The following is a 19,996-nucleotide window of genomic DNA, read 5'->3' on the forward strand; positions in this document are numbered from 1 at the left end:
GGTGGCTCAGTTGGTTAAGCATCCAACTTTAGCTCAGGGCATGATCTCACGGATTAGTGGGTTCAAGTCCCGCATCAGACTCTGTGCTGACAGCTCAGAGCCTAGGGCCTGCTTCGAATTTTGCGTCTCCCTCTATCTCTGCCCTTCCCCCACTTGTGCTTTTTCATTTTCAAAAATGAATAAACATTAACAAAAATTAAAAATTTATTTTGCTACTTGCATTCAGTGATTATAGAATTAAATGTTGCATTCTTTGATAGTCAACTAGGTTCATGAATTATTAGGCAATAACATGAAATAATTTGTTTTTGAAACAGGGGTCACATAAGTGTGTTTTACTCAAAATTATATTTATGTACAATTTTAACCATTCTTCCTATTTATATTTGTAAAAGTTATATCGTCTACTCAGGTGTTCACATTCTTCGTGTGGACAGAACCCAGAGCTGACTTGTTAATATTTGTAACATGACTTATGAACCAAGACTTGACCAAAATCTTTATGGAATTAGAATGTATCTTTGTTATCATACCCTTTTTGGCCCTTACAACAGTTTAACACATGAAGCTAAGTGAATATGTGATTAGCTCCTTAGTCATCCATTCAGTAAAGGTTTATTGAGTACCAACTCTATGCCAAACACTGTGCTATTTCTGAGAAAACAACTGTTAGCAGAACAGACACAATCTCTGCTCTTAAAAAGAAGACATTCTAGTGGGGGGGTACTTTTTTTTTTTTAAACCCAGCAAATTAAAAATATTTACAGATTGTACAATGAAAGAAATGTGCAAGGAGCTAGGATAAGGGTTAGTGCTGGGAAGGAACAGTTTCTGGTAAGGATGGGACACAAAGGATGAGAAAGAAGCATCTATTTGAAAAATGGTGGGTGTGGGTTATGTTTTCTCCCCACCTCCTCACTACCTCCCCAAAGTGAAAATTTATATACATACAGTACTGCACTTCCCTAGTGGTATGTTTTAATGCATAGTATAACCCTATATGTACTTTAAAAATGTGTGCAGTGTAGTTACAGCAAAGGATGGAAATAAATACATCCTCTAACCACTATATAAATACTGCAGAGAAAAACAGTGAGCAAAGTGAATTACTACAGTTTTTACAAAGGTTCCTTTCTATAAGTACATTTGTGTCTCAGAGCCAGGACTGTTCAACTGCAGAAGGTGAAATAGAACCCTTAGTATGTAAACATAACTCACTTTTTTGGGGGTGAGTTGGACATACCATAATCTGCAAACAAGAAAGAAACATGTTAAAAACAGGTAAAAATTTCCCCCAAACGGTCTAAGTGGCTATAAGATCTTTGCCATTCCAAAATTTGGGAGCTATTGCTCCCTGCCCAAATCCCCCATTCTTGGGGAGACAGGGCCACCAAATGTAAAGAGCCTGAATGCTTAGCCACTAGAGGGAGAGAGCGTGCCTCTGGTGATTCTGGAGCCAATGAAAGCAACTCTTGAAAAGGATAGGCTTTCAAGGGAGCTAAATTAAGCTCTTATCAGCCAGGGGTAAGGACTATTTCCACTGTGGTAGCTTTGGGAAATTTGAGGATACTTTCTTAAAACTTCACAATGGATCCTCTTCTACTAGTAATTAAATTGGTTAAGCTATCCAGATAGTTCATCTTAATTTTGAATATGTTTTAGTTCAGCTTTTCCAAGGACCTCCATAACTTTGCAGATAAATACAGTCTTAATTTTTAGGAAGGACTTGTGACAATTCAGGGAAGTTATATTACCCTTTATATATTGGGAATTTATATATTATGAACAACATGCCAATTTTCCAAGATAATTTAGGATTAAAATCTTTGCTCTCTACTGGCATGATTAGAATGATTTGTGGGGTTCTATGTTCACAGCTTTCCCAAATATGACTTCAGGAAAATGACTTTTATTTACATAACAGGTTTAAAAAAAAACAAAAAACACCTGCCTTACCAATATAGAAGTCACAGGAACTGCAAGTTGTTGCTGACCTGAGCCCAAATAATTTGTTCTCCAATGAAAAATCGGTTAATCTTTGTTGCACTATGGCAGCAACTGCCAATTTCCATAATTAAAAACGAGCCTGTTGGTACAATTGTTTTTAAAAATTACAATGCATAAACTCTTAAGCAATTAACAATACAACTTAAATACAGCTATTACCCAAGTCCTATGGTATCTGTTATTTGGTGTTTATTAATGTGAATGAATTCCTTCCCTGAAATCTAAAGAAAAGACGCAATTCAAAATTTTATAGACATACAGACTAGTGCTTAAGATATAGTTGATGATTTTATTTTCAATGTAGCATTTCGCTTTCCTCAGCAGGAAAGAAGAAGAAGAAAAAAAAAAAAAAAACAACCCAACAACTCAGCAACTATTTTTGGGATTCTTGAAAGGAGTAGGAGTATGATGCCTCCTCCTAACTGTTTCAGCATTGATTTTCTTCACAATCTGTGATACGGTTTCTCAGAAATGCTGTTTGGCAGTCCTGATAATTTCATGTGTTTTCAAACTTAAGCCACCCAGACTACACAGTTCAGTATTTTCAGCTCCTTTCATTTTCCTTTTCCCTTTAATTATAGAAGTCTCTATTCCCTCTTTTTTGCAAATGTGGTCAAGTAAGATGCTAAATGCTACTATTTGTAGAAGAAATATGCATTTGCTTTTTCCATGACGGTCCAGACATTCTTCCCAAATAAAAAAGCTGTGCTGTACCTGATGATATTGACGGCCAACACGTCACTGGGACCAACTTTTTGGACCCTCACCCGTTCCTTTGACTTTGGTGAATGCGGCACAAGCCCTGGGCAGTAAAAAGCAAGTAAACACTCTAATTTTAAAATTGCACTGTAAAGCACTTTCAAAATAGTTGAGCTTCATCTCAGACCTGAATTCACTACTCAAATACGTTCTCGAGGACCCCTCTATCCTGATTCGTGTCCTGGTCTACCCGGAGCCGTTTTCTGAAACTGTACCGCATAGTTTATTGCGAAGCCTGAGTGGGTGGGTCCACGCGCACACCCGACTCTGGCCAGGACGCCGATGCCTGAGCTCCGCGTCGGGCGCCTGGATCTTCGTTCCGCTCCCTCGGCCCGGCCTCGTCACAAATCCCAGTTTGAAAGAAAACTTCAAGCGGCCGAAATGAACCTCCCCTCACGGCTCCAATTCTTCCTTCCCAGCCGGCTGAAAACGTGAGATTTATTATGGCCTGGGGTGGAGGGAGCGACCTGGCGTCGCCGTGGCACTCTCGGAAGCGGGTTACCTGGTCCCGCTTTGGGGGCGGGGTTCGCCATCTGGGGGCCGCAGGGCCGGGGGCGACGCGGCCGGGCGCGCGGGTGGGCGCGAGGGAGTGCGCGCGTCGCGGAGCCGCCGGGCAGCACTTGTCCTGTAATCGATTGCCGAGCGCGCCGAGCGGCCCAGAGCGCAGACACGCGCACACGCGCCCTCGCCAGCCCGCGCGCACACGCACACACACACATACATACACACAAACACACACATACACACACAGACGCACCCGCACCGGCGCCCAGGCCCCGCACACACGCATACACACGCGCGCGCGCGCACGCACGTCTGCCTGCCCGCGCCCCGGGCCCCGCCGCCAGCCGCCGCCAGCCCGCCCTCCGCCCGCGGGCGTCTGCGCGAGCCCGGCCGGCGGGGGAGATGTGCTCGGGCTCCGGCGGATCGGTTTCTCGGGGTTTGACCAGCTGTCCCGGGCTAACCCTGCTCCTCGCTGAAGATGGAGGAAGTAAAAACAGGATTACCCTTAGCTACAGATCCACTGCCTTAGTTTCCACCACCAACTGCAGTGCACAAACACACGTTAGGCACAGGAAAGAAAGAAAGAGAGAGGATACACTAACAGTAAACACAAACAAAAGGGTGATGGGATTATTTTACTGCATGCACTGCTGAGGTAAATCTCCGCTTGGCTTTTGCGTGGTGAAGAACAGCTCTTGTTTTATTTGTCTTCTGATTCATAGATTATATATAAATATGTGTATCTGATTTGCAGGGGGGGGAGTGTTTTCAAAGTTAAGTGTAATTATATAGCGTCTCGTTTTGCACTGTGATGTGATCAAATGACTTGTTGCTGTTAACCAGTAATAATGATAATATAGATATTTTTCTCTGGGCGGGATGGATTGTGGTTATGATTAGGATAATGATTTCTGTAAAGGGACGCTCAGGGAATCGGGTTGAAGATGATGTCTTCTGCCTTAATTTATCGTCCCCTTCTTGTAATCTGTTTCGGGGATGTTAATCGATTAATCAGTTCTCATCTCTGTAGCTGTCATGGATTTTGACTTGTTTTGCTTTGTTTTAACTTGAATTCCAAGAAAGATTGAGTAGCCTGGAATAAATTGCAGCTGTCCTGATAGAAGGTAATATCCAGATCCTGTTGGAATTTTTTAAAAAGCAAAAAACCTGGTATGACACATGTGAAAAGGCAGCAGTTAAATCACTTTGACAGGTTCTAGTATGGGCGAAAGAGATGGAATTAAGATTTAATTTTTTTTTCTTTTTCTTTCTTTCTTTCTTTTTTTTTTTCCTTTTTTTTTTTTTTTTCCTTTTTTGCCAAGGGCGAAAAACAGTCCTGTGAAGTTGGCCTAGGTTCCTTGCTGGGTTCGGCCTGACTGTCCCTCCCCTCTTACTCCTCCCCCCCCCCCCCACCTTTTCTTTCAGTTTTCTTGTCTTAGCTTTTGGTCGATTCTTAAGGAACCGGTGGATCAAGTTTTTTCTCTTCTTGTTAATCGCATTGCTGGAGCACTGACTGACCTCTCTCTCTCTTTCTCTCTCTCTCTCCCTCTTTTTTTTCTCCTCTTTCCTGAAAGTACGTGGTGCCATTCCTGAGTGACTTTTCCTACTAGACCATCCCAAAGGGACGAGGGGGAGGGGTAGAAGGAGGAGGAGGAGGAGGACGAGGAGGAGGAGGAGGAGGAGGAGGAGGAGGAGGAGGAGAGGGGGGTGTTCCTTCTCTCTCATTTCTTGGTTTTGTTTATCAGCCGATCTGTTTGCAGGATTTGGGTTCGGAATGACCCACCTGTAAAGTGCTTTTCCTTCCTCCTCGCCTTGAACTCTGCAGGGGGCTTGGCTTGGAGGGGGCCAGGGAGGGAAAGAGAGAGGGGGAAACACAAAAACTTCTTTCTTTCTTTCTCCGTTTATCTTCAGCCCGACATTGTCACCTCCTCTTTGAGGGGTTAGAAGAAGCTGAGATCTCCCGACAGAGCTGGAAATGGTGATGAATCTTTTTTAATCAAAGGACAATTTCTTTTGTATGTACATTTCGTTTCTCTTTCTCCTTTTCTTTTTCTTTCTCTCCTTTGAGGGTTAATAACCATTTCATTGATGGGGCAGACTTCTTTCGCTTCTCTCTGACGTTTCTTTCTTTTTAATATGTGTGTGTTAAATGTGTACATTTTTAAAGAGATAAACTCATTTGTAAAATATCCGAAGAAACTGCTCCCCTTTTAAACTTTACGGATGCCTTTCTTGAAAACCTTATGTAATCATAATTTGAAAGAATTTGATAACAGTACAGCAGGTTGAAATTTAAGTGCTATGTAGTGACTGAGTTGGGAATTTGATCTGACTATTCCATAAAGAAAGAAAGAAAAGTTTTTTTTGGGGGGGGGGAGTGGGGAGGGTGGTGGTGAAGAAGGGGAGGGGAGGGAGAAGGGAAGTGGTTTTGGAGACAAGAAGTGAAGCTGCCTGTTTTCCAGTAAGTAATGGAGAAATTCCAGGAGCCAGGGCTAAATATACTTGGCGATCAATACAGAAATGGCTCATTGTGAATAATTTAGCTGCTGGTGCAGAGAGAGTTTTGAAACTAAAGGCAAAAAGGACCAGGGCCAAAGGAAAAAAAAAATAAGTAAAAATCTCCTCAGGACATGTCAATTCTTTAAACTTTTTCCTTCAAAGAATACAGTTAGCTTATCGATCTTTTCATTATGTGAAATCAAAGCTAGGGGGTGTCATCTCATACAATTTACTTTTGTTTCTGAGAATTAACTTCTTGTTTTGTGTCATTGGTGCATGGAAATAATTCCCCAAACTTTAAAAAAGTGATTCCCTTCCTGAGAGCAAAAAGTTTATGAAATTTTCAAAATCAGAATCTATTAAGTTGGCTTGGCATTTGTATCCAACCATGGTCTGGCAGGAAATTAAGGTTACATTGAACAGGTGCTTCCACAGAACTTAGTGTAGGCTAAAATGTCAATACAAGTCTGGGAGTAAGGTAACTGCTGCAGAAACCTTCCAGACACACTTGGGCACTAAATTTTTGTTTTGTTTTGTTATGTTTGTTTGTCCTCCCTCCTCCCTATTAGAACATGATGAACCAACTTGCAACAATTGTGAATAGAGCTATCTGTATACCAGGGAAGTCCTCAAACTGCAGTGTGATTATGGGAAGTAGTGACTGGTAAAATACTTCTATCCCAGTCAAAGCTGGCACATTTGAGGTGTACCCTCTTGTCTTCATTCCTTAAGTAAATTCTGATTAAGAGAGTCATTCCTTTCTTGCTACAGTCCATCTCACAGCACACTTATCTTTCCTATCCTATCTCCAGCAGGAATCAGATCATTTGCAGAAAGAGTTCACTGACTTGCAAATGAGCACATACAGTACACTGTAGTATGTTTCTTGGGCACAGGTTGCAGCAGCACCAACATGGGCTAATTGCTTGGAGCTTCAAATAAGTTAAGCATTTAATGGCAGATACTGAAAGGGATCATTGTGTAAAGGGTATAATCTTTTGTATTGCAGCACTGCACTTTGACTATGGAAACAGAGGCTATTGATGGCTATATAACGTGTAAGTATTCATTTTCATTAATTTGTTATTGGTAATAAAGTTACGTTTGTGTTTCTTGTATTTTATTTTCTGAACTATTGTTTGTCAAGAATTCTATACTCTTATTTTCTGTCTGTTCACAATTTCACCTTTAAATGAGTTGGAGAAAATAACAGCACAGAAGCAAAACGAAGGAAATATAGAAATACACTTTATTCATGATAACATTTTAATCAGTAGTTAGTAGCTTAGCAGATCAACACTTTTCTACTGGGGTTTTTCATTTACTTTAAGTTTAGAATGTCAGGTTACATATATGTCTACTAATATCGCATGTGCTAAATATTTACTACTTTGTAACCTAATTTTTCACACACGTAATGTGAAAGCTCCTTAAGTTGACCTTTTTTTAGGAAACTTTCCTTTTAAACATCAAACTCTCTGATAGCATTTTGGAAAAATGCTCATTATAAATGCTCTATGCTTAATGGTTAAATTAGGTGTTCAAAGAAAATTTAGTTTTTCAACTGAAAAATACTTTAGAAATTGACTATTCCACTTGCTCGTGTTTTACAGTTAAGAATACTGTGATAATCAGATTTTGTAGTTTTTTTATTGTGGGCTGGTCATGGTTTTTCCTTATTTCGTTCATTTGCTATATATTTCTAAATTATATTTCCTTATAGTTTCTTTTAAGGCCGAAATGGATTACATTAAAATTTCAAAGCTGTGCATGCCTCTGCATGTATGAAGCAAAGTTGGTGATTAGATTTTATGTGACAATGAACAGAGACCAAAAGATTTTATTTTGTGAAAGCAGGTGACAATGAGCTTTCACCTGAAAGGGAGCACTCCACTATGGCAATTGACCTCACCTCAAGCACACCCAATGGACAGCACGCCTCACCAAGTCACATGACAAGCAGTAAGTCTTCATTTTATGATTTTTTTTTTCCTATTTCTCTAGCGACACACTTGAATTTGTTCGGTCTTTGGGGTCCTCTCACATTGTGGTGTAGCTGCTGCTATAGATTTTGCTAAAGAAAGAACAACACAGATTTATTCCTGTCCATTCTAGTATCATAAAATATGAGCCTGCTTACTAGTCTGACCTATCCCAAGGTGGCATTTGGGAGCTGGTGCTTACCTGTATCAGGTAAGAAATGTTAGACTTTGCTGGTTATTGTTTTGACTTGCCAGGTTTGTGACTAGATTTGTTGTTGTTGTTGGATAAAAGAATTGGAAACAAGTCACTTCCAAAGGACTCTTCACAGTAGAAAAATGAAATGATTTTACCATTGCCTTGGTGTAAAGCTAATCCATCAGTGGTAGAATCGCAATGTTACTTTTTTTTTTTTTTTTAGTATGTGAAAGTTTCTCCTCTAAAGCATTGGAAGTGAAGTGTAATGGAAAATTTATGGATCTGATTTAAATCCATTTCTCCAACAAAATGAAAGCGTTTTGTTTTAGACTATCCAGGTATCCAGGGAAGAACTGTGAACGTTAGGAAGGATGTTTTGAACTTGCAGGAATAGACCGTTTGGGCCACTGTTTTTGATAGAGTCATTCATTGATGTAGTAAACATTGTTTTTGTGTAATAAAAGAGCAACTTGTATGCTGTCCGTGACAGAAGACAAAATACTTCATTAAGAATATGGCTTGTTTTCTCTTAATTATAATGTTTTATCAGTTTAGTTATTAGGTGCAAATGCTTTATTACTCCTTAAACGTAATTTGAAATCTCATGTTTCCCTTATACTTTTGTATGTGTTATATTCTTGTGTAGAAAGGACATCTGGCTTATATGTAAATATAACTTAATTTGAAAGTTTTCTATTTGGGTGATGTGTGAAGGAAAGGAAATTTTTTCCCTTTTTTTTTTAAAAAACAAAGATTTAATAACTGAAGGAAACTGAATCAGCTACTAAATTATGAATATATTTTCAAGTTAATTCTGATTATCCAGAGAGAACGAATTTTCCTTTCCCGTTTCCTCTTATAGTTCTCAAAACTTGAGGTTATTATAAAACTACTGGTTTTGTAAATAGTAAAGACTTCTGAATTATAAGCAAAAGTATATAGAGTGCTGTTGAATACATTTTGCAGTTCATTAACTTGAAGTGATATTAGTTATTGGCTTGAAATTTTGATTGAACTATGTGAATTTACTTACATAAAAGTTATCTTTTTATTACTGGGAAGCATTTCCCAGAGTATTTCGTTCTGGAAGCAGTCTTTGAAATTCGTTTATCACGTAGAAAGAAAAACTAATAGTGAGTGAGTGAATGTATGTTAAATTATAGTGTTAATCTTTTGTAATGCATCTTGTAGCATTTATTTATTTTTTGGCTAGTTGGCTATAATCTAACAAAAGTTGTACTACTATTACAGTGTAGGTAATACAATTTTTATATTTTAACATTTAATGTTATTAGTTCCTTGGTAGAATAGATTTTTATTTCTCTGATAATTTTTGTTTCATTTCCTAAAGAGTAAAGATAGATTGATACGAAAATTTCTGTTAGCTTAATATTTAGCTGTCAGCTTTAGAAACTTTAGAAACTTTGAATACTCATAGACTCTTAGCTGTCATCCCCTGGCCACCACTAGGATATCAGCAGGAAAATACTTGTTAATTGGCTGCTTTATTTGTGAATTTGATTCTGGTTTTACAAGTACTCTTCAAAAAAGCAGTTCATCCGTTTATTTTAAGTAAACATCGCAGAGTGTGGGTATCATCAATTTGAACAAATAAGAACTATGCTTTTAACATTTGAGCTTTTCTCACCCAACAACAGTAAAATTATGTGGTAAAGAGTCCCCCCCCCAAACTTACTAGCCTGTGGCAATCCCGTGTTAATACAATCTTTGGCTAAGCTGCACATGTTTTCGTGTTGTTTTCCAAAGAGTTGCAGGTTAAATATTTGGCTCTCACTTCAGAGCTGTGTGTTGCATCCTTTATGTAGCCTCTATTTACAGTATCTAGGTTACCCACTTAGGTGTTAGATGGAGAAGATACCCATTTTTCCTTTCTGTTAGATCCAGGAGAATATCAGCATTTTAGATTGCCAAGGCAAATAGTGGTGAAGAGGGACTCTTGTCTGTTACTTAGAACAAGAGACCTAAAATCGGTCACTCAGATGTTTTTCTGTGATTTGGAATAGTTTTTGTGTGTGTGGGGCCTGTCAGATCACTTGTGTCTGAGATGACCAGTTTTCCTGAATCCTTTTAAATGCAATTGTTGAACTTTATCAAATAAGAATAGCTTATTTATTTTCTGTAATTTTTTTTTATGTTTTCGAATATACTTACTGAAGGGCTGTTGCATCCAAAAACAATTGCGATTTTGATTGAAAGTGTTCAAGCCCAAAGTAATGGGACTACCTTTGTGACAGAATAAGATAACCTTCAGTAGCAGCAAGGAGAGGACAGGACTATATATGTAAGAGGAAGAAAGTTATTTTAAAGCAGCTTAGAAAAAAAAAATAAAAGAATTAAAACCTTTGATTTTTTTTAAAAAAATAAAATAACATTCTGGCAATAAAGTATCAATAACCAGTGATAGCCCATTTACTTTGGTATTAGGAAAGTGATCAGTTTTAGCACAAAGTACTAATCCTTTATTTAGGTTATTTGATGACCGTTCTAAGATGAAGGGTGTCTGTACAACTTGCTACCAGTTTTTGTATAAAAAATAATGACAGCAGCTATCATTATTTGACAGTGCTAGAAACGAGCATCGGCAACTTGGGGGAAAACTAAAAATGTTATGATGTCTGACAGTTTGGGGTTTTAAAATTTAGCACGTAAGATAATCTTAAAAATTGAGAGGCGATATGGATCTTACCATTTCACAGTAGCTACTTCCTGTGTTTTAGAATGAATTTTCTTGGAGAATTTTAGACTTTTTCTTCTGGAATAAGATCTCTTTGATAAAGAAGATGGGCATTGTTGCCCGAGATCATTAGTGTGCATATTGAGTCTGCTGACAATCTTCAGTGTCAGGGATGACAGTATATGCCTTGATGGCTACTGGAAATACACAGTGTTAAGTGATTTTAAAAATAGAATCTGAAAGTTAAGAATGTGCAACAGACAACTCAGAACAATATAAAAATAATCCATATTGTATTTTGCCCTTTGTGATTCCTTCTGTTTCTGGGTTAGCTCCTCTCCAGTTCTTGCATAGTTGCTTCCATATCGGTTTCAAACTGTTCTATCTATACGTGCTGCCGACTATTTAAAACAAAATTTAAGGTTCAAAAATTTGTAACCTTACACGTTTTATCTTCTACTTTTATAATGCCAATAAGTAAATTTCCCTTGGAGGTAGTTAATGGTATGAAAATACATTGTGACACAGATTTTGTTTCTATTGCTTTAAAACTTTCTATGTGGATCACCTTTGCCGTCAATACTATTTACCAGTCAGTTTGATGGCCAGGTGGCATGTGTGGAATTGGAAGAAGTAGTAATTCTAGTTTTACAAGACTCTGACCAATAATCAGGTCAGGGAATCTAGTTTATTCTTTTCAGAGTGCTTCACATTCATTTTTTTTTCTTAGCTAGTTTCCATTTTTAGAGCCTAGTGAAGCAGAAGTGTATTATGATTTCCATTTTTCTTATGTAGAAATGGAGGTCTGAAGAAATCAGTTGGCCTTTTAGGTCCCTTAACAGAAGGATGGAGTTGTCAGGATTGGGACATAAAACTGTGATTTTACCTTGTGGGTTAGTTACATCACTTAACTGATATCTCTTTATAATGTTATTATCGCAGGGTGCCTGCCATGTCCAATACTGATTCATGTTTTGGTGACAAAACTGTATTATAGAAGTAGAGGAAGGTTATTATGAAGGTGGAGTGATATCAGATGCTCTCATGCACTTTTAAAAATATTGTTTATATTATGGGACTGACCAGCTTTCTGAATTGTCTTCTGTGGCTTCGTTTGGCAGTCACTCTTGGTTGGATTTCCATGGGATATACACCCTAATATAACACCAGACGGGCTTGATGTAAGAACTCACTCTGTGCTGAATTATTGTACTTAGATGCGTATATGTGTGTGTGTGTGTATATATATATATATATATATATATATATATCCATCCAGCATACATTTAGTTTTTTACTAGTCTGGAAATGAAGAGAAAAGTGTGATTTTATTTCCTTTTTTAAAAAAAGTTTAAGGGCACCTGGGTGGCTCAGTCGGTTGAGCATCTGACTTTGGCTCAGGTCATGATCTCATGGTTCGTGAATTCAAGCCCCGCATCAGGCTCTGTGCCGACAGCTCAGAGCCTGGAGCCTGTGTCAGATTCTGTGTCTCCCTCTCTCTCTGCCCCTGTCCTGCTCACACTCTGTGTCTGTCTCTTAAGAAGTGAATAAACATTAAAAAATATATATACATTAAAAAAAATTAAAAAAAATTTATTTATTTTGAGAGAGAGAGCAGGGGAGGGGCAGAAAGAGAGGAAAGAATCTCAAGGAGGCTCCTCACTGTCAGCACAGAGCCCAGTGAGGGGCTGCATCTTATGAACCCTGAGATCATGAGCTGAACTGAATCAAGAGTAGGACTCTTAACCAACTGAGCTACCCAGGCACCCCAAGTTTGATTTTATTTCTTTACACCTATCAGAGGTAAGTATCATGGTTATGAACTAAACCAAAAGGAAAAAAAGAAACTATAGGAAGTATGTATGTGTAGGGAATTAACAGTAAAAATGCTGTATATTTTTATTTGCCCCTCATTTCCCCCTCCTGGCATTTTTAGACTGCTTCAATATAAGCATAAAAGTCTGTCTTCAACAAACAAATCAACTTATTATACAAGTATTATCCTTATTGCCTCTGTCTTTTTCCAAATCTGTCTTCCCTACTGGAAGTACGTTTTGTTTTTTTTTAATGTAACATGATTTATTAGGTTCTTTTGGGAGTCTTCCTTCAAGCTGTAATGAATTGAGATTTCTGGGTCCCATGCTCTTTTCTCCTAACTTTAAATATTGATATATTTTGATCTTATGATGTTCTGAACAATCAATAGCAGGGGGACAGTCATCAACTTAGGTGGAATGTGTTGGGTTTTTTCTTTGATTTTTTTTCCCTTTATATCTGTTTGGATCAAATATATTTATGGACCTGGTAGTATTTTCCTTTTGGAATTAATCAAGACTCAGAATATCTATGCTTTGAAATAGGTAAGAAGTATTTGGGAACTATATATCCTTTATGATAAATGTTTACACTGGAGTGAGGAAGGGACGGAGAGCATAATTTACTGAGTATATATAGGATGCCCAACACTATGCTAGATATGTCCATATTATTTCACTTAGTCTCCATAACAGCTCTGTGAGGGAAGTAATTCTTCCACTTTATAATACAGAAAACTGAGACACAGAAGCAATAGATTGTAAGTGTTTAAAAATACACGCTTTGGAGTTATACATGCCTGTGTTAGAATTCCCACTTGCTGTGTGACCTTAGATGTGTTACTTCATGTCTCTGAGCTTCAGTTTCCTTATCTGTAGAATAGGGATAAGCCATACCTACTTCAGTGGACTGCTGTGAGGTTTAAATGAAGTAATACGTACAAAATACTTGCACAGTTGCTGGTGTATGCTTAGATGCAATAAATAATCACTGCTGCTATCACTCAGAAGAGTCTTTGCTTTATCATCGATCAGTGACTCATAATAAAAAGAGTTTGTTTTCAAATCCATTTCTGTTTGAAATTCAGATCATTTGCTCTTTCCTTTTTATTATGTACATCCATGGAACAGAGACAGAGGTTTCTAAGAATTCAGGGTAAAAATTGAAGAAAAGCATTTCTATTATTTAAAGCATGTGTGAAGATTTTGGTTAACAAAGAAGTAGAATTTGTGTGTTGGAAATTATTTTTATTGGGTTTCAGTGTTCCTGGCTATAGTTTTATGTTTTTGGTTATATGTAATGAAAATCATTGCTTACCTTTGGTGCTTCAAGGATACCAGTCATTAAGAATGGAAAAAGAGGGGCGCCTGGGTGGCGCAGTCGGTTAAGCGTCCAACTTCAGCCAGGTCACGATCTCGCGGTCCGTGAGTTCAAGCCCCGCGTCGGGCTCTGGGCTGATGGCTCGGAGCCTGGAGCCTGTTTCCGATTCTGTGTCTCCCTCTCTCTCTGCCCCTCCCCCGTTCATGCTCTGTCTCTCTCTGTCCCAAAAATAAATAAATGTTGAAAAAAAAAATTAAAAAAAAAAAAAAGAATGGAAAAAGAAAAAGTTCATTTGATAGAGAAACCTATCTATATCTATAATCAATTCTTTCTTAGAAGGTCTGCATCTAGGGGTACCTGGGTGGCTCATTCGTTTGAACATGCAACTTTGGATTGGGTCATCATCTCACAGTTCATGAATTCGAGCCCTGCATTGGACTCTGTGCTGAGACTGCAGAGCCTAGAGCCTGTTTGGGTTCTGTGTCTCCCTCTCTCTCTCTGTGCCCCTCCCCTGCTCATGCTTTGTTTCTCTTTCTCTCAAAAAAGAAATATTTAAAAAAATTAAAAAGAAGATCTGCATCTAAAATTTCACCTCCTTTGATGCTTCTGGTGGTACCATAAATTCTTATTTGGTGGTACCTAATCACATTGCAGGCCTGATTGTTGCTAATTGTGCGTTTGGGGATAATAGTTACTTGTTTCACTTTTGAAGTAAGCTTAAAACGTATGATTATCAGTTCTAGGCATTTGCTATGTTGCTGTATTATTCTAATTGATTAATTCAGCAAGTTTATAAGCTACCTTTTCTGCATCAGGCACTGCAAGGCAAATCCGGAGGTGAATAGTACACTGTTCTCCAGGAGCTCACATTCTAGTTTGAAAGACGGTTAAGCAGGGCATTATACTGTGGTATGCTCAGTGTTCTGATTGTTATGTGGAATGAAAGGTGGTACTAGTTGAGAAAGTCTTCCTAGAGAAAAAGGCCGCTTGAGCTGAGACTTATCAAAGGAAGAGGATTTAGGAGAGAAGTGGAAGGCTTTTTCAGTAAATGAAGTATCCACCGTGAGAGCTGAGAAATAGCATGGCATGTTCTGGAAAATAAAATCAGGTTAGTATTTCTAGAGTGTGAGGTTGGTGCCCAGGATTTGAGGCCACAGATGACTCTGCACAATTAATCAGGCAAGATGAAGGAATATCTTGTATAAGAGAAATTTTGGATTTCATTTTCAAGGGAGCCAAGGCTTTTAACAAAGCAGATGACTTCTGTCTTTTGATTGACATGGATCACACTGGCTGTACTGTGGGGAAAAAAAGATTGTGGATGAGGACCTGTCTAGATGCAGGGGTATTTTTAACAGCTATTGCAATGGTTGAGTGAGAAGTTGTGAGCGCTGGTGATAGTGGGGACAAAAAGGAAGAAAAGGATTTGGGAAATATTTCATAGCTTAAAGTGGATTGGACTTGGATAGTAGGATTAAGGAGAGAAGGAAGTTCACGATGGTGACTCCTAGATTATTGGATAAATGGTAGTAGGTTCCATTAGGGAGGATAGGAAATACTGGAGAGGTTTCCAGGAAAAGATTTAGTTTAGTTTAATTCTGGATCCAGAGAGTTTGAAGCACATGTAGGATTTGGGAGAAGATAGCAATCAGGCATATGGACAGATTATACTGGAAATCTCATAGGTAGCTTGTGATTTTGTTATTTGCTACTGTATTACTTGAACAGTAGTTTAGTATTTTGAAAAAATTATTCCACGAGTAAGTCCCAGCATTTGATTAGTGATTTTATTTTCCTACTTGCCCTGTTAAGTCAAAATTCTGTATTGAAATGTATGAATACAGGTTTTAATGAAATCTCTGCTTAATGGAGTCTTCTTATGCTAGTCTCAGAATTTGGATTAGTTGAAGCGATTGACTCACCAATTTTTAAACAAAATATGCTGGCCCTTCTCTTTAAGTGTTTGTGGTATATTTAGTATCATATCTATTAGGGTTATTTTTTTTAAAAAATCATAAATTTAATGTATACCATATACTTCATTTGAAAATGGTTTAGTACCTATTTAACTTGTTTTTAAGTTTATAATACTGTGCCTGTTGGGGTAAAATTACCTAGGATGTGATATGGAAAACATCTTAATAAATATATTTATTATCTCAAAATATCCATAATACAACTCCATCTTAAAAATGTAAGCTTTGATTACCTGAGACACCATAGAATTCCAAATGAATGTTAATGATGGAAATGCTTCATCTGAGATTTCCTGTATATGGAGATTCAGAACTCTCTAGAGAGATATTTTTCATCTTTCAATCATTGATCCAGTAAACATTTATTAAGGAGTTACTTTGTATGATGCACTGCTGATGCTGGGGCACAAAAAATATGTTAAGAGTTTTGTAGAGAGGGATATTGTCTTTCAGGTTCCAAATGAATCCGTATTTTATTTGAGACATTAATAATCCTATTGCGTTTAGAAGCAAATAAGTGTGGTGTACTTACTGTGAGTTATATCCATTATAAATGAATGAATTGCTTCTCACCTTTTACCACCAAGAGTTGTTCAAAAGTATATAAATTTGAAGATGCACAGTGAGACAGAGATGAAAATGCAACAAGCTTTCAAGTAGGTTCCCAAAGGTTAACATTTCCCCAAGAAATTTTTTATGATGCAAGATTTGGCCATAAGCCTTACAAGTTCTGAAACTTGATTGGCAGCACACTTAGAGTGGATTCAGATCTCCGGATTGACTTATATAAACAAGTTTATAAAATTGATATTTAAAATCAGAAGGCCAATTTATGTCTGTACATTGATTAAAAATAAAACAAACAAAAAAACCCAACCAAATAATAGAGGATCTGGATGACTCCATTTGGCTTGACCAGAATATTTTGTTCTTGTGAACTGACCTGGGTAAGCAAAGAATATGAAGAAAAGGAGTTAGTTATATAATTCAAATGTTTAATGGCATCAGACTAAGAGAGCCTAATATGTTCAGCATCACGATAGAGATAGCATTGCCATTTGGTCATTATGGTTAAGTCCATTGTATAATTTCTTCTTCTCTGGATGGACATGGATTTAGATTGCATAGATATAGGTTCAGCCAAAATACTTGTAGGAGTTATTTTTTTTCTCAGCTTCCTTGGCTAAATCCTCTGGATTCAGTCTTTAACTCATGTTATTACGTGTAATCAGGTTACAACCAATTTTGCTAGCCTAGGTTGGATTCATTTTCTTTAGTGTAATTTCACATTCCTGATTTAGATTTGTTGATTGTTGATTTTATAGCTTAACTCTAAAAATAATCTTATAATGCATACAAGGATACTCCAACTACTATTACCTTAAATTCAAACTTCTATTTTCTCTTCACAGAAACGTTGATAGGTGATACGGTCAGCAATTTAAGACGTCTTAAAATCAGTTTTTTGTTTTTGTTTTTGTTTTTTTTTCTGAGAGAGAGTGAGAGCAGAGAGCACGAGCTGGGGAGGGACAGTGGGAGAGGGAACAAGAAGAGAATCTTAGGCTCCATGCCTTGTGAGGAGCCCAACAGGGGACTCAACACAGGGCTCAATGTGAGCCCTGTATATGGCTCCAACTCATGACTGAAATCAAGTGGAGGGCCCTTAACTGACTGAACCACCTAGGTGCCCCTTAAAGTTTTAAATGAAGATGGGAGATAGCACTGCCACCTGAGAAGGACACCTTAAGTTAGTTGGGGATCTAGAAGGGCTCTTAGTTTATAGGTCAAGAGGAACAAATATTACACCAGTTTCATGAAATCATTGTAGTAGTCTGATGAAAGCAAATGAGATTTTATACAAAATTACAGTATTTTAGTTTAGCTAATAAGGAAGGCTATCTTAATTACTGGATGTGAATTTGAGAATATTTGTCAAAGCATACAGCTTTATTTGGGGGCCAGACATTGATTACAGAAATGCTACTCATAGATTTTCCAGATGTGAATCTTTGAGGAAAATGACCATGCCCTATCTCTTCATTCTCTAGTAGTTATTTGTTGAATTAAGGAAATACTTATGATTATATTCAATATATATTTTTAAGTAATATGTTTCTGACCTATTTGAGGAAGTTTGAAAAGTTAAATTTTTAGGTATTGAAATAATTCTGAATCCTAACTTGTGATTTTCTGTTTGGGAATGTGTTGTTTTTAACCATGTCTCACTCTAAAAAAGATTTTTTAATCTTAATTTTTTTGTTTAATGTTCATTTTTGAGAGGGAGAAGGAGAGAGAAAGAGAGAACACACATAAGCGGGAGAAGGGTAGAGACAGAGGGAGACAGAAAATCCTAAGCAGGCTCCACACTCTGTCAGTGAGAAGCCCTATGTGGGGCTCAAACCCATGAACCCTGAGATCATGACCTGAGCTGAGATGCTCAACCAAGTGAGCCACCCAGGCGCCCCACCAAAATTTTGTAATCTTCGGATCAGCCCCTAAAAGATGGTTTTTGAGATTCTAAACAGCTTTTAAGTTTTCTAATTCTATACAATCATGTTCAGTGGAATCAAGTGAATGTAAATGTTTCCATGAATATTCTCTGGTCACCATAATCATCTTCATTACTATTATCTTTATATAGCACATTTAGAGTTTACAGATTGAATTCCACATACTTATAATTTTGAAATCAGTTCTCTACCACTTATTTAAAACTAATTTTAGTGGCATGTACAAAATGAAATGCTTCAATTAACTTTTCTTATGCACTCCAGATATTTTGTGGAGCATATAATTAATCAGTGTAAAGTCACGTTCTAATAAATTAACATTCTGGGTGTCTACACCTTTGACATTTTTGTCATTGCTCTCTTATCATCATGGAAGTTATAGTTCTTATTACACCTCACTGTATCAACCCTACCTTCTTACTAAGATACAGCATGCAGGACTTGGTCATCTTTTGAAGTGCTAGGATGCTGCATTGCTCTGTTTCTGTTGAATTAGCTTTAAGAATTTCTGGTTGAGTTCTAAAGAGGTGTCATTTCTTCTACAACAGTATGAATTTTTTCTTGTCGTGGTGATTTTCATAAAGATCCTTGTTTAAAAAATAAACATTATAACCAATCATACCTGGTCATTTTTAGGTATTGCTTTAAAATCCAAACACTTTAAAAAAAACTGATTCTAATATAGTATTTTGAAATATGACATGAATTCTATTCTAATGCTGAATGTTCACAAAATATTTGAAAGCAGTAATAGATATTGTGTGGACATAACTGCAAACTAGAAAAGGGAATATATTTTCTGGGAGTCTGCTGTTTTTAAACTCTCAAAATATGAATTACACACCACCATCTGTCTGAACTATGACACATTAATGACCTAATGACAGTTTTTGGATTCAGTTTTTTGGAAACGAAAACAGACAAAAACCTCTTTCTGTGCCCCCCCCCCCAAAAAACCACAATTTAAAATAAATTATTTTTACATAAATTGTTATTACAGTAAGGCTCTTTGCATTAAAAAAAAAATTTTTATGACTTTGAGTAGTTTTAGTTGGCCCCAAAGTTTTGAGTACAATAGCTGGTAATGAATTTGAAGAGATAATATTTTTCCAGTAAATCAGAGAAGCTTTCATTAACTAAACAATTGCTGCCATACAACTGTATGTACAAGAAAGTGCCATATATGTTTTAAAAGCATATATGCGTTTATGTGCGCATTTGTGTATGTGCATACATGTGAATGCAAAGAATAAGGACAAGAAAGAACTATCACACTATTGATAGAATTCATTTTGGAGTCTGGGAGAGTAAATGGGGCATTTTGTCATTTATTCCAAATAGTTCTGCATTATTTGTATTTTTCACAAAAGATCTTTTACTTGTGTAATTAAAAAACACCCTAATTCAGTCAGACATTTTCTCAGACAAAAAGTCTGAAACTTTTCTGTAAGAACCAATGATAGCTCTGATCACATGGATTTAACTTTGAAATTTCAGTGATGTTATACAGTAATGAAAATAGACTATTGCCATTAATGATAAATACTGAAGTCAGGGGTATTCTCATATACAAATGGTGTCTTCAGACTCCTTCAATATCATTTTAGATTTAGTCTAAGGTATTTTCTTAATTGCTATAATACAGTGGAATTTCCAAATAAAGTAATATATGCTGCATTTTTTTTTATGAGTGATATTCATTCATAGCATGAGATACTGAAGTAATATACATA

At 37.2% G+C, this 19,996-nt stretch overlaps 1 protein-coding gene across 8 annotated transcripts in view; it reads left to right on the forward strand.

Annotated features, from left to right (window-relative positions):
- The first annotated feature begins 3,047 nt into the window (after window positions 1-3,047).
- Window positions 3,048-19,996, forward strand: part of IKZF2 (IKAROS family zinc finger 2) — a 163,780-nt gene continuing 146,831 nt past the window's right edge. For 2 of the 8 annotated variants that reach the window (XM_047085764.1, XM_047085771.1), the window contains exons 1-4: window positions 3,048-3,197; window positions 5,182-5,248; window positions 6,779-6,827; window positions 7,627-7,731. In XM_047085764.1, coding sequence (XP_046941720.1) covers window positions 5,246-5,248; window positions 6,779-6,827; window positions 7,627-7,731 — 157 coding nt within the window. In that variant the 5' untranslated portion in view covers window positions 3,048-3,197; window positions 5,182-5,245. Of the gene's footprint in view, window positions 3,198-3,716; window positions 3,926-5,181; window positions 5,286-6,778; window positions 6,828-7,626; window positions 7,732-7,758; window positions 7,963-19,996 lie in introns of those variants that run through there. The other 6 variants (XM_047085767.1, XM_047085768.1, XM_047085766.1 and 3 more) reach the window with 6 other exon arrangements.

This window comes from Lynx rufus, unplaced genomic scaffold (genome assembly GCF_022079265.1).
Source record: "Lynx rufus isolate CCGP_SWC_20201006 ecotype Redwood Valley unplaced genomic scaffold, mLynRuf1.p SCAF_2, whole genome shotgun sequence".
Lineage (NCBI taxonomy): Eukaryota > Metazoa > Chordata > Mammalia > Carnivora > Felidae > Lynx > Lynx rufus.